Source organism: Myxine glutinosa, chromosome 8 (genome assembly GCF_964187855.1).
Source record: "Myxine glutinosa chromosome 8, kmMyxGlut1.1, whole genome shotgun sequence".
Classification (NCBI taxonomy): Eukaryota; Metazoa; Chordata; class Myxini; order Myxiniformes; family Myxinidae; genus Myxine; species Myxine glutinosa.
The window spans coordinates 128,125,891-128,138,329 of record NC_136268.1 but is presented as its reverse complement, the minus strand read 5'-3'; the positions used below and the strand labels follow the sequence as shown (position 1 = coordinate 128,138,329).

Below are 12,439 nucleotides of genomic sequence, written 5' to 3'. Positions count from 1 at the left end.
GGAGGAGATAAAAGAATTGGTCCAAAGTCTGTGTTTGGATCGTGATGATGTGCTCATTAACCGGATGAGGGATTCGCAGGTGATGGAGGAGAAGCGAAGAGGAAGAGGACCCGGTGTAAGTGGTGACCAATATGGTCGTGCGTATGATGCGCCAGGGGATTTAAGGAGCTTGGGGGTCGAGATGGACCCGGGTGTTCGTGAGAGGCCGTTGGTGAAGTGTGCGACCGGTCTGGTGTGCGAAAAAGGAGGTGTGCGAGAAAATCCGACTCTGGGGTGTGTGAGGAAAAAGTGCGTGCCAAGGAGTGAGTGTGCTGGCGAGAGTGAGTCGGTCGTAGCGCGTGTGCGAGGGAGCACGTGGAAGCGCGGTGTGGTGAGTGTTACAGAGGGTGTAACGGGAGAGTGTGCGCGAGAAAGGTGTGTGACGGACAGGTGCATGAGGAAAGAGTGCGCTGTCAGAAGTAAGGAAGAGTGTCCACCTGTGGTGAGTGTTACAGAGGGTGTAACGGGAGAGTGTGCGCGAGAAAGGTGTGTGACGGACAGGTGCATGAGGAAAGAGTGCGCTGTCAGAAGTAAGGAAGAGTGTCCACCTGTGGTGAGTGTTACAGAGGGTGTAACGGGAGAGTGTGCGCGAGAAAGGTGTGTGACGGACAGGTGCATGAGGAAAGAGTGCGCTGTCAGAAGTAAGGAAGAGTGTCCACCTGTGGTGAGTGTTACAGAGGGTGTAACGGGAGAGTGTGCGCGAGAAAGGTGTGTGACGGACAGGTGCATGGGGAAAGAGTGCGTTGTCACGAGTGGAGGTGAGAGTAGTGAGAGTGACAAGGAGAGTGAGCTGGTTGTGACAGGTGAGCGAGGATGTACACCTGGGATGGAAGGATGTACACCTGGAATGGTAGAGCGTGAGTGGGAATGCACGCTGGAGTTGGTGGTGAGGCACGTGGTTGGGTGTGCGAATGAGGGCACACCTGTGATTGTCACAGAGGAGGTGACAGAGGAGGGGGCGCGAAGAGGTGTTTTGGTGAGGTGTGCTACCAACGAATGTGTGCCAAAGTGTTCGGTGGTCAGGTGTGTGACCAAGGCTGTGAGTGGAATGGGTGTGCCTGGGTGTGTAAGGAACGGTACGAGGAGCATGGGCACAGCTGGATGTGTGAGCAAGGAACGGGCTGCGGGGTGTAAGCGTCCAGGTGAAGCATCGACGTTACACGGGTTAGAGGTTAGAGCGACTTTTAGCCGAAGCAGGCCCTCGGTGCGTGCCGGGCCTCGCTTTGAACGGCCGCGTCCAGGCTCCACTAGGCGGAGCTGGCAGCCCGATAGAAAGGGTCGTCATGGCGACCACCTTTTGTTGAGGCATTCCGGCAGGTCGAGATCGGGACATTGGATGGCTCCACGCCGAGGTGATGCGTGGGATCTCGGCCCGGGTAAGCCCCCGTCCCTGCACCGAGTGCCGGACGCATCCAGCCGCTGGCACAAAACAACCAGCATCCATTGCTTGGCTTTACGAAGCCGGGCTTTGGACAGGGATTGGCGCACCGAGAGGTATTAGTGAGTCGACTGGGTGATGAGGTTAGTGTTTTGGACCCAAAATTAGAGAAAAACAAAATTTGATGATTGGCAAAGGATTGGCAGTAGTGATTGGCAGATGATGGGCAGTGATTGGCCAAATTTTTGATTTGTTGAAATTTGATGTGCAAAATTGGTAGTGAGAGACCCCCGATGTGGTGGGATGGCAAATCCACCATCCCTCACAGATGGGGGGCAAAGGAGCAATAGATTATGGGGTGTATGGCAGTGAAAACTAGCCCGGGTGGGTTAGGATATTGTGTGTAGGGATCTAGAGAAGATGACCTTAGGTAACGTTAAGGTTAGTTAGTGACTGATACCTGTAGTGGGGACGCAGGTAGATTAGTGTGGATGATAATGACGTGGGAGCGCAATAGTTTAAAGGGACGACTGGGAAGCGCAAGTTTCAGAAGGGAGTAGTTAGCTGAGATGATGCCGTGTGTGTGAGGATTGAACAGGTGTGATTGCACAGGTGTGCAACTGGACAGGTGTGTGGAGCAGTGTGTGAGTAGTGGGTGTTGTGGATCAGCGCGAATGCGCTTGGGGAGAGAAGGGTGCAGGTGGCACCAGGTGTGAGAGAACAGGTGTGCAAGTACAGGTGTGTGGAGAGAGTTGGAGTAAGTGGTACGGAGTGGTGTGCATGGTGCGAAGGAGTGGATGGGGGAAGAGTGGACCCCTTTCACGAGTACCCGGGGCGGGTAGTGTAAGTGTTAGGTAGAGGGTACAGGTAAATTGTGGTTGGATATTGGCATTTGTGGTGCGGTTGCAGAATGATGTTTGGATGGGTGCATTAGTGTCGTGGAAATGGCTGGGCGTGTAGCCTGTTAGTGTGTGTAGTTGGTTGGGCACTCCACCACTGTGAGGATGTCGGCCAGGTGAGGCCGCAGGTGGGCTCTGGGAGCCGGTAGTTGTGAGTGGGTGCCTGAGGATCCCGGGTGTGGATCGGGCAGCCCAGTGCCAGAGAGGGCATTGAGTGGGGAGAGCGCCAGAGGGCCTTCCCCAGGTAGTTAGGTTAGGGTAAGGAGCAGGTAAGCTCGGAGGCAACTGCAGTGGTGGAGGTGTGCAGGTGGGTAGACCCACTGGGAGAGGTACACGCCACAGCCCAGAAATTGTGCGAGAGCACCGGGAGATGAATCGGGGGAGTGAGACCCCAAATTGAAGAGCACCACAGTTTGGCCAATGGGAATTGGTTTTTAGAACCCATAGTGTAAGAGGGCCAATGGTTTGGCCGGAGAGAGACCCCGGGTAGTGTAAAGTTGTTAAAGTCATTTAGGAGATAGTTAGGATTGATGAACCTGTCGCACCATACGCAGCCACTTACCTGTGGTGATGATGATGACTCCACACCTGTGTTTTCTTTGTTTTGTTGCAGGAGATGAATCGCTGTGTGGATTTGTGAGACGCATCACGACGTGGATGAGACATTGGGGTGATTCCATCTCTCCCTCCCTAGGAGGGACTGATGATGAATTGGTAATGGCAAATTATGATGTTGAGTTGGAGATGGCAAATTTTGATGAGAGTTGAAAATGGCAAATTTGATTGGTTAGGAGGGAGAGAAGACGAATTTGGTTTATGGGAGGAACGGGGGAGACAGTAGGGATGTTTGTTGATTTGTAAAGTAGATGTTTATGGGTAGTGTTGTGTTTTGTGGATACAGTAAGGGGTAAGGGAGGGGCCATGTAGGTTACCTGGTGGGGGGGGGGGGGGCGTACGATAGGAACGTACCTGTCTCACCTGGTTCCCATGTGCCCCCAGTGTGCATCACCTTACATTGCGTGCACTTTTGCGCCCTTACCACCTTACTCACTTGTTTCTTCTTTTGTCTCCCACCTCCGAGGATCTGGCTTTGGGGTAGAGAGAGAGGAGAGAGAGGTGCTGGCTGCGCAGTTGTGGGCCTGCACTTTCGCTGTTTGCTGCCGGGATCGATACACCATATGGACCGCAATGTTTGTGGCCACCCACAATGGACCGCAGTTCGTTTGCGGCCAAGCACCACCCGGGGATGGACCTATGGGTCAACGTGGCACCTATGCCATACAGGTGAACCACTTTTAGTTGACACCAAGTGCACCACAAGAAGAGCAAGAGACACCTGCAGGGTTAGGGGTTGTCGCATTTATTTTTAATCATTGAACAATGGTGACTGCACCGGATGGTGCTGACTGTGTGGTGGGGTGGTGCTTTTGATGCTGGGAAAGGGTGCTCTGCACGTTATTAAAGGCCGTCGGCCACAGAGCACTCGTGGGTTGGTGTATCGATGTTGGCAAGCGCGCTCTCTCTCTATGCATAACATCTGCATGTGTTCCTCCAAAAACAGGTCCTGGATCGTAGTGTAAATAGCAGCGTAGTCGTGTAAATAATGCTCCCTACCGGCTGTATGTTTAGTTTGAGAATTCTTTCCGGATTCGGTTATCCTGTGGGTGTGTTTCTGTGAGGAGAAGGGTGCAACGTCGCAGGGGGACATATTTACTCATTTGTGAATATCTGTAAAACTGTCGCACTCAGGGTAGAGTTAATAGTAGAGGGAACTACATTGCGTGCCACACTAAAGTAGGTAAAAATTTATCGGGTCGGGACGCCCCGAGGGTAGAGAAGGGTGCAATGTTGCGAATATGGAATTTGGCCTCCATATCCGCTTGTAAATATTCCCCTATTTTCTCCAATACTCCCCAACTTTCCCCGATCCCCCATTCCCTAGTCCCATTGCATGTAAATAACAATCAGTAGAGCCGACCTTCCCCTTATTCCCCCATTAAATGTCGTGCCCAGGTCCACCGCACCACACGTAGACAACTTTCGGACATCTTCCTAGTTATTCTTATTCTATGTCAGTTAAGGCCTCGTCTCCATTAATTATGACTCTTCGTTGCACCAGAATGTGATTATATGGCATCAGTAGTGAGTTTAGGACCTTTCCCATACCTCCTCCCATCTTCTTCCCCAAACAACAACAATAACAACAACTACAACAACAATAACAACAACTACAACAACAATTACAACAACAACAGAGGAGATGGCGGCGGAGCGGGGGAGGATGCGTCCTCACACCGGCTCGATTAGCTCCAGACCATGCGCTCCACGGGGTCACCCCGAAGGGGCTGGCTGTCAGCTCCTCGTCAGGGGCGGAGCCAGTAACCCCCCCCGCAAGCACCCAATGAGAAGCAACGTGCCGATTCCACGAGGCGGAGCTAACGAGCCGAGGGCGTGTCACTCCCCGCCGGATATACGCGGCCACGCGCCGGATGTGACGTCAGATTCGCCCCCAGCTGGAGAAAGACGGACCTGCGAGCGCTGAAACAGATGCGCCTCAGCTTGGAGACTGGAGAGAGAAGCCACCGCCACCCCCAGCGCGACGATACCTCCCCGCATCTCTGGACCGGACCGAGTCGATTCTGCCTTGAGCCAAGAGTGCACCTTGAGCCATCGCGACCTGCCTTTCCTTTTCATCAACCCCCGTGTGAGTCAGCATTTTGTCCCGTGTGTCTGTCGTCTGTCCGGGGTTAATATAAGAGTGTGTCTAAGTGCCTGTCTTCCTGTAATATACCTCTAGCCCCTGTAATCTAACCTTTTTCCGTACGAATATACTTGAGAATCGAAACGTTGGTGTCGTATTGTGTGATTGTAATCCAGCCGGGTGTCTTCTTTTTCTTATTGAGCCAGCATAGCGCGGCTAGTCCACGTTCGGGCACAATCGGGTAACTTGTACGGATACGGCGGCCATCCCGCTCGGCCCACCATACCATCAAAGTCGTATCTGTAACAATATATATATATATATATATATATATATATATATATATATATATATATATATATATATATATATATATATATATATATATATACAGTGGAACCTTGACTTACGAGTTTAATTCGTTCTGTGACCGAGCTCGTAACTCAATTTGCTCGTTTCTCAAATTAAATTTCCCATTAAAATGCATTGAAATGCTATTAATCCGTTCCAGCCCGCCAAAAACCACACCAATTTTTTATTAAATATACAGTATATATAAAAATATCTCGCGCTTTATATTTCACCTGTATGCAGCATACAAGTTGGCAGGATGGCCTGGACTGGAGGTACGCACACTTGACTCTAAACTGTCCAGCCTGGGTTTGAATCCCGACCCAGCTATAACCTGTCATGGGTGAGTCACAGGCAGGGTGATTCATCAATGTGTGTACCGCTAAACTGGGCGCCCCGTTTGCGTCCCATTAGTTGTTGGATGTTAAGGATCTCACCGTGTTTTCCACAAAGAGAAGGCGAGCTATCGCCGGCACTCTGAACAAGTTGTGGCCTGGCATGCTCTTCTCCTCTGCCGTTAAACCGCCGTGTTAAACCTGGCATGCTCTGCCGTGTACCGCTAAACTGGGCGCCCCGTTTGCGTCCCATTAGTTGTTGGATGTTAAGGATCTCACCGTGTTTTCCACAAAGAGAAGGCGAGCTATCGCCGGCACTCTGAACAAGTTGTGGCCTGGCATGCTCTTCTCCTCTGCCGTTATATACGTCCTCCTCGGCATCTTTTTCCAGAAGAGCCCTGTCTCGTCACAGTTGAAGATTTGCTGGGGGATGTATCGTTCGGCTTCTATCAGTTCGGCAAAAGTTATAATAAAATCTTCAGCTGCCTTCACATCCGCCTCACCAAGTCGACAACACGCACACCTCGCTCATGTTTTTCGACGATTGCGTGTTTTATATCCAAGCACATCATCCTCTTCTTCTTCTCAGTACTGCCCTTGGCACTCAATTTCTTAGAACCCATGGTTAAAACTAAGAAATTTTCCAAAATAACCAAAATGCGAAAACAAAGCAGCAGCTATATACGGCAGAGCTGCTTGCACGGCAAGATAACCACGTTACCGGAACCCACCTGGTGGCGGGTGACGTAAGCTCGTAACTCAGATCTCGGCTCGCATCTCAAAGCAATAAACCGCCCGAGCGACGGCTCGTATCTCGGAAAACTCGTAAGTTGGTGCACTCGTAAGTCAAGGTTCCACTGTATATATATATATATATATATATATATATATATATATATATATATATATATATATATATATATATATATATATATATATATATATATATATATATATATATATATATATATATATATGCATATATACCTATACATATATAATACATATATAGATATATATATATAAATATATATTTAAATGCACATCGCTTGGGCTCAAGGGTAGTTTATCGCCAGTACACCATTCTCAATTTCCCATCACCAGAGCAGCTCTCCCCCTCTCTGCGTGCTTGGCACAACTTGAAAGCCAAAGAGTGGTTGGACGCATGACGCCTCCAGTGGTCCGTGTATACACTTGGAGGAAATGATAACAACAACTTGCTCATACTACGGAACAAAGTCAGTTGCTACCCACTGTCAACCCCTCAGCAAACCTATTTTGCCACAAGCGACCCTACTCAACCAGTCATTGAATTGCAGCATAATCGATAACAAAGTCAGATTGTTATTTCTTCGTCATGCTGCTGTATCGAGTTACATTTACCTTTAGAAGAAAGTAGCATTGATGTTTATATAAGCTATCCCACTTTTCTCATGAATCATTAACATGTATGTTTGTGTATTCCATATGCCACAATGGAAAGAGAATGGCGAGTAAAGGGAGTGGAAAACTATTTGAGAAAAGGGAGGGAAAGCGAAAGATACGAGAGAATATGGAAAGTATGTGAGCTGAGAAAAGATGGAGGAGGAAGAGGGAGACAAAGGAAAGAATTTTGAGAAGAGATGGAGGAAAATATATTAAGAAAGGGAGAAAGGGGAATGTCAGGGACATTGTGGCTGAGAGGAGAGTTTGGGGGTTGATTTTTGTCAAAACTTCCCACAATTGATATAATTACTTGATTTTTACATTCCACCTCGTCTATTTATCCCCAGAGTTTGATTTTCTCAAATTAGATTCAAGAAAGACGATGATGTGACCAGATATTCATTGATGGTATGTTGTCTGAGGTACCCTTGCAAGACTTACTGAGTAACAAACCTTTATTCTTCCCTGTTGTCCCTCTGTAGTGCTTCTTCCACCAGATAACTTCAGAACATCTGAAGTGCAGAGCAGTGGTTTCAGAGTCACGTGGGATGGGCCTGAGGCTGGAGTTCAAGGCTATCTCGTCACATACCATCCAAATTCAAAGAAGTACGAGAGCCGCAATGTGACGGTCGGCCCAATGGACAGCTCTGTGGTTTTGCAGGGGCTGAGGTTTGTGAATAATCATTTGTATCTGTGTCTCTCTCAGCCTAACCAAAGGTAGCCTGGACACGGAGCGTGCTAACCAAAGGCAGGAAACTCTGCTAATTGTGAGGAAGAAATGCTAAAATTGGTACTTGTCCAAATGCAAGCTTTTGTATCAAGTCCAATGTGATATCTTATAAGTCCATTTGCTTTGCCCAGTTTTATTGCACTTGTATACCCATGTATTGCTTGTAATCTGTTAATGTTTAAGCTGAACAGCAACGTCAATATAATTGGCGTACTCAGTGAGATATACTCTGTGATAACAAACGTTTCCCGGATTGAGGGTAGTTTGTGGGATTTTAATCAACAACACATACTTCGTCATGGTTGATGAAGCATTATAAAATGGGTGTTTGATTACTAACAATTACACTTTTTCACTTGACCTATTTCATGCTATACCACCATGATAATACCCCAAACCTTTTTTTTAACAAAAAAAAAATCTTCCATAAAATTGTCATAAGATGTAATTAAAATGTCAGATTTCTATCAGTTCTCATTTTTTTTTTTTTTTTTTTTTTTTTTTGTATACAAGATCGAGGCTCGTGAAAGAGCGAACATTAATCACACAGAAAGACAAACAGACACATAAAACAACATCGGGAGCGGTAGACAAGATGGGGAGAGAGGGGGAAGGACACAAACACAACATTTGAGAGCAGGGACCGAGAGACATGGAGACATCGAGAGATCTGTGGGAGGGAGAGGGCTTTGGGGGGGAGGCATGTGAAGGGGGGGAGGCATGTGAAGGGGGGGGGGGGGGTGGGAGAGGTATAAACATATGGACACTGCCAGGATTTCCAGGAAAGAAGTTGGAATTTCAAACAAGGTGGATCTGGGGTGAATTAGTGGGGGTAGAAAAGATCAAGGTTATGGATGGGGGAAGATAAGAGATGGTGGTGAACAGCTGTTTTAAAGACCTGGAGGGAGGAGAGGGATTGAAGGGAGTGTGGGAGTTTGTTCCACAGGCGGGAGAAAAGAGGAATGAAAGAGTGAAGGTGAGCAGAGAGCCGAGATTTCGGCAGTTTAACCATCAGAGGGTTGCTGGCAGATCTTGTGCGACCTGTAGGAATATTTGGGGGACAGAGCACAGAGAGAGCTGGGGGAGCAAGGCCGGAGAGGAGTCGGTAGAAGACAGAAAGGCCACCTACCTGCCTGCGGTGAGTGAGTGAAAGGCCCTCAGAGATAGCTTCATCGCGGGAGATTCCAATGATTTTGAAAGCTTTGGATTCAACAGCGTGAAGCCGAGCCAGGTGTGAGGCAGGAGCACCAGCCCATAGGGGAGAACAGTATTCCATTGAGCTGCGGATGAAAGCCTTGTATGTGGTGAGGAGCTCAGGTGTGCCGAGGAAGGACTTCGCACGACGGAGGATGCCCAGTCGGCGACTGGCTTTGGAGGCCAGCTTGGAAATGTGGTTTTCCCAAGAAAGATCATGGCAGATAGTGAGACCCAAAAGCTTGAGTGACAGAACTTCTTGGAGAGGATTGTTGAGAAAGTAGATGGGAGGGTTGTCCAGTCGATCTTTTCGGAGAGACATAGTAAGAGAGTGAGATTTGTCAGGATTGAAAGACATGTTCCACTTGTTTGACCAGTCTGTGATTTTGTCCAGGTCTTCAGAGAGTGAGGAGGCTGCAGACTGCCGATCTGAGGGAAGAGGAATGGAGCGGCAGAGAGTGGAGTCATCAGCAAAGAGATAGAGAGGATTTTCCAGAGAGTCAGAGAGATCATTGATAAAGACCAGAAAAAGCACAGGGCCCAGCACACTTCCTTGGGGAACTCCAGCCTGAACTCGCCTGAACTTCTCATAAGAAAATGTGGAAAGGTATTAGGTAAGGAGAAGAAGCAGAATCCATGAGATCAAATAAATATATTTCGAAAAGGACGAGTTTTCAACAGTGTAACGCCAATTATGGACCACACTAATTGTTCATATTGAAAAAGGTTCACCGTAGTCTGAAAAAGAAGTTATCAGGGAAATTGACGTTTATATAGTTTCTTATTATTCATCTTCATTCAATGCTGGGGCATATGGCTGCAATGATCCCTTGCCATCTGTCCCGATCTTTGGCAACTTTCTCAGCAACGCTCCGGACCATGCCAATTTCATCCAGCACAGATGTCACTGTTTTCCACCAAGTAGTTTATGGCCTTCCTCCTTCTCATTTCCCTATGTGGTGTCCTTTGTAGATTGCATTGTTCATCCGGCTTCTGAATATGGTTCTGTTCATCCCATGTGCATGGCCAATCCACATAATTCTCCTCTAGTTACCCTCGCCAGAGGAGAGGGTATTGCATTTGAGTCCGTTTGTTTGTCTGTCTGTTTGTCCGCACAGAATAAATATGATTTTCTCTGCAACCGTTGGTCCGGTTGACAGGAAATTTTCACCGTAGTGCAACTCCACCTGTAGAATTTTTTATGACAATTATGACGTCATCGGTCACGTGGTTCGGCCGCCATCTTTGAAAAACTTTGCATCTCTATATCTCCAAAAGCCCCGAATATAAAAAAAATTGAGACATGGCTCATTGTAAAGAACTCTCCATGTGGAATAACATCTGTGAATGATGATGTCATAGGTGCCTCCATTATGACGTCATAATTTGACAAGTACAAAACGTCATCTGATCAAGATGAAATTTCTTGAGCATAACCTAGGAATAAATTAGTGGAGAAAAAAAATAAATGATGTTATCGGTCACGTGGTTCGGCCGCCAAATTTGTTTTAACACAAAAGCCTTAAAACCACTACATCCTGGCGAGGGTTTGCAATCTCTGATTGCTCTTTTTCTTGTTCTATGTTGTAATACTTTTGGATCGGATATTCTCGCTGAGAACTTTTATTGAGATTTTGTTTGGCCGGAAGATCCAAAGATACTAGCTGTGGAAGGAAACAGGCGAGATTGTCCATGTCGCTTCACTTAATACGCCGTGTTCAGATCCGTAGCAAAACATTAACTTGTTATATTGTCTAATTTCAGATGCAGGCTAAAACACATGCAGTATATGATTTCCAGATTGGCGTAACTCTCACAAAAAAATGCATTGTACCTTATTACTCCCCTACTGGTTTCACTGGAGGGGACTGTAGGTTTGATCTCTGCCTGTCTGTCCGTTCGTCTGTGTGTCCGTCCATCCATCTCACCTGTGGTTTTCTAGACTTTCCTCCCTTATCCTTTAACATATTCAACTGAAACTTGGTACATGGCTTTACTATGATAAGTTACAGAACAAGTTCGGGTTTCAGGGTGCTTTGTCAATTTTTCACAGAGTTATGCCCTTTTTGGACTGCAAAGCAATTATCCCTCTTCTCGATTCTAGATTTGGTGTATTTTTTGTGTTCTGCACGATCCTTACAAACATGCTTGCCAAAGTTATTGAAGTATGTTTTTTCCTTGATTGCCTCCCCATTGATAAAGTGCAGAGCAGTATATGTTGTTTTAACATACATAACTTGTATCTTCTTGCCATGTTTGTTGAGAACAACATTAGAGCACGTGACAACTGTAGGTCCACTCTTGCATGTCTTCTTGCTTAAAATACAGCAGCACTATGTCATCAGCATTGTCTCGATCTTCAAAGGATTATGTACATTTCCACTCGATATCTAGAAATTTGTGTGTTTAACCTTTCTCATGATCCAATCAACCAGGAGGAGAAATGTGAAAGCTATGTTACTTGTTAGGCCAGATATTTTTTGAAGAAGACATACTGCACATTTTATGCAGGAAAATATATTTTTTAGTGATTTTATTAACCATTCAGATGATTGTCCAGAACTGATGGTAAGATAACTCCCCTTTTACATCTCCATAATTCTCTTCACTTTACCAATCCAATCCCTCTTCCCTCCCCCCCCCGGACTCCTCCCCTTCCCAACATCCTGCTGCAAATCTTGTTTCAGAATTTCTCTCCACATGCCTCAGAGCTGTCAGATGTCTCGCTAAACTCTTCAAGCCTTCTGCTATGGGCTTTCTGCTGCTTGTTTCTTTAAAGTGAAGCTTACAGGCCTGCCACTTATTAAATTTCATGCAACCAATCCCATGGGATCTTGGAAGCTAAACTAAGTCAGGTTCTGTTTAATACTGTACTTCAATATGGGAGACTTTTTTTGGAAGATCAGGTATAGGAGAGTGAAAGACAACACTGTGGCTCATCTTGTAGTATGCTTGTCTCTGAGCTGTCTGATGCTGCATTCGTTCTGCTTTAAAGTAAAACCCAACTAAAACTGCTACACCAATCCATTTCCAACAGGAAGATTTTTTTTTTTTAATTATCTTGGAACACACCATCTTTCAGAGATTCCATTGATTTTGAAGGCCTGTGGTTTCCTTGGCGTCAAGCTGAGCAAGGTGTGAGGCAGGGGTGCCAGCCCACGGGGCGAACAGTACTCCATAAAGCTGCAGGTGAAGGCCTTGTAGGTGGATAAGCGTTGAGGTGTGCTATGGAAGGACTTGCACGACAACGACTGGCTTTGGAAGCCAACTTAAAAATGTGGTTTGCCCAAGGAAGATCATAGTTCATCGTGAGACCCAAAAGCTTGAGTGACTGAAGTGTGTGGAATCTCCATGCAGAACTTCAAGATCATTGTTAAGAAAGTAGTT

General features: G+C 46.8%; 1 protein-coding gene across 2 annotated transcripts in view; it reads left to right on the top strand.

Moving 5' to 3' along the window:
• The window catches only part of LOC137432912 (collagen alpha-1(XII) chain), a 305,761-nt gene that overhangs the window by 81,322 nt on the left and 212,000 nt on the right, over positions 1–12,439 (top strand). For both annotated transcript variants that reach the window (XM_078783725.1, XM_078783726.1), the window contains exon 6: positions 7,611–7,797. In XM_078783725.1, coding sequence (XP_078639851.1) covers positions 7,611–7,797 — 187 coding nt within the window. The remainder of the gene's footprint in view (positions 1–7,610; positions 7,798–12,439) is intronic.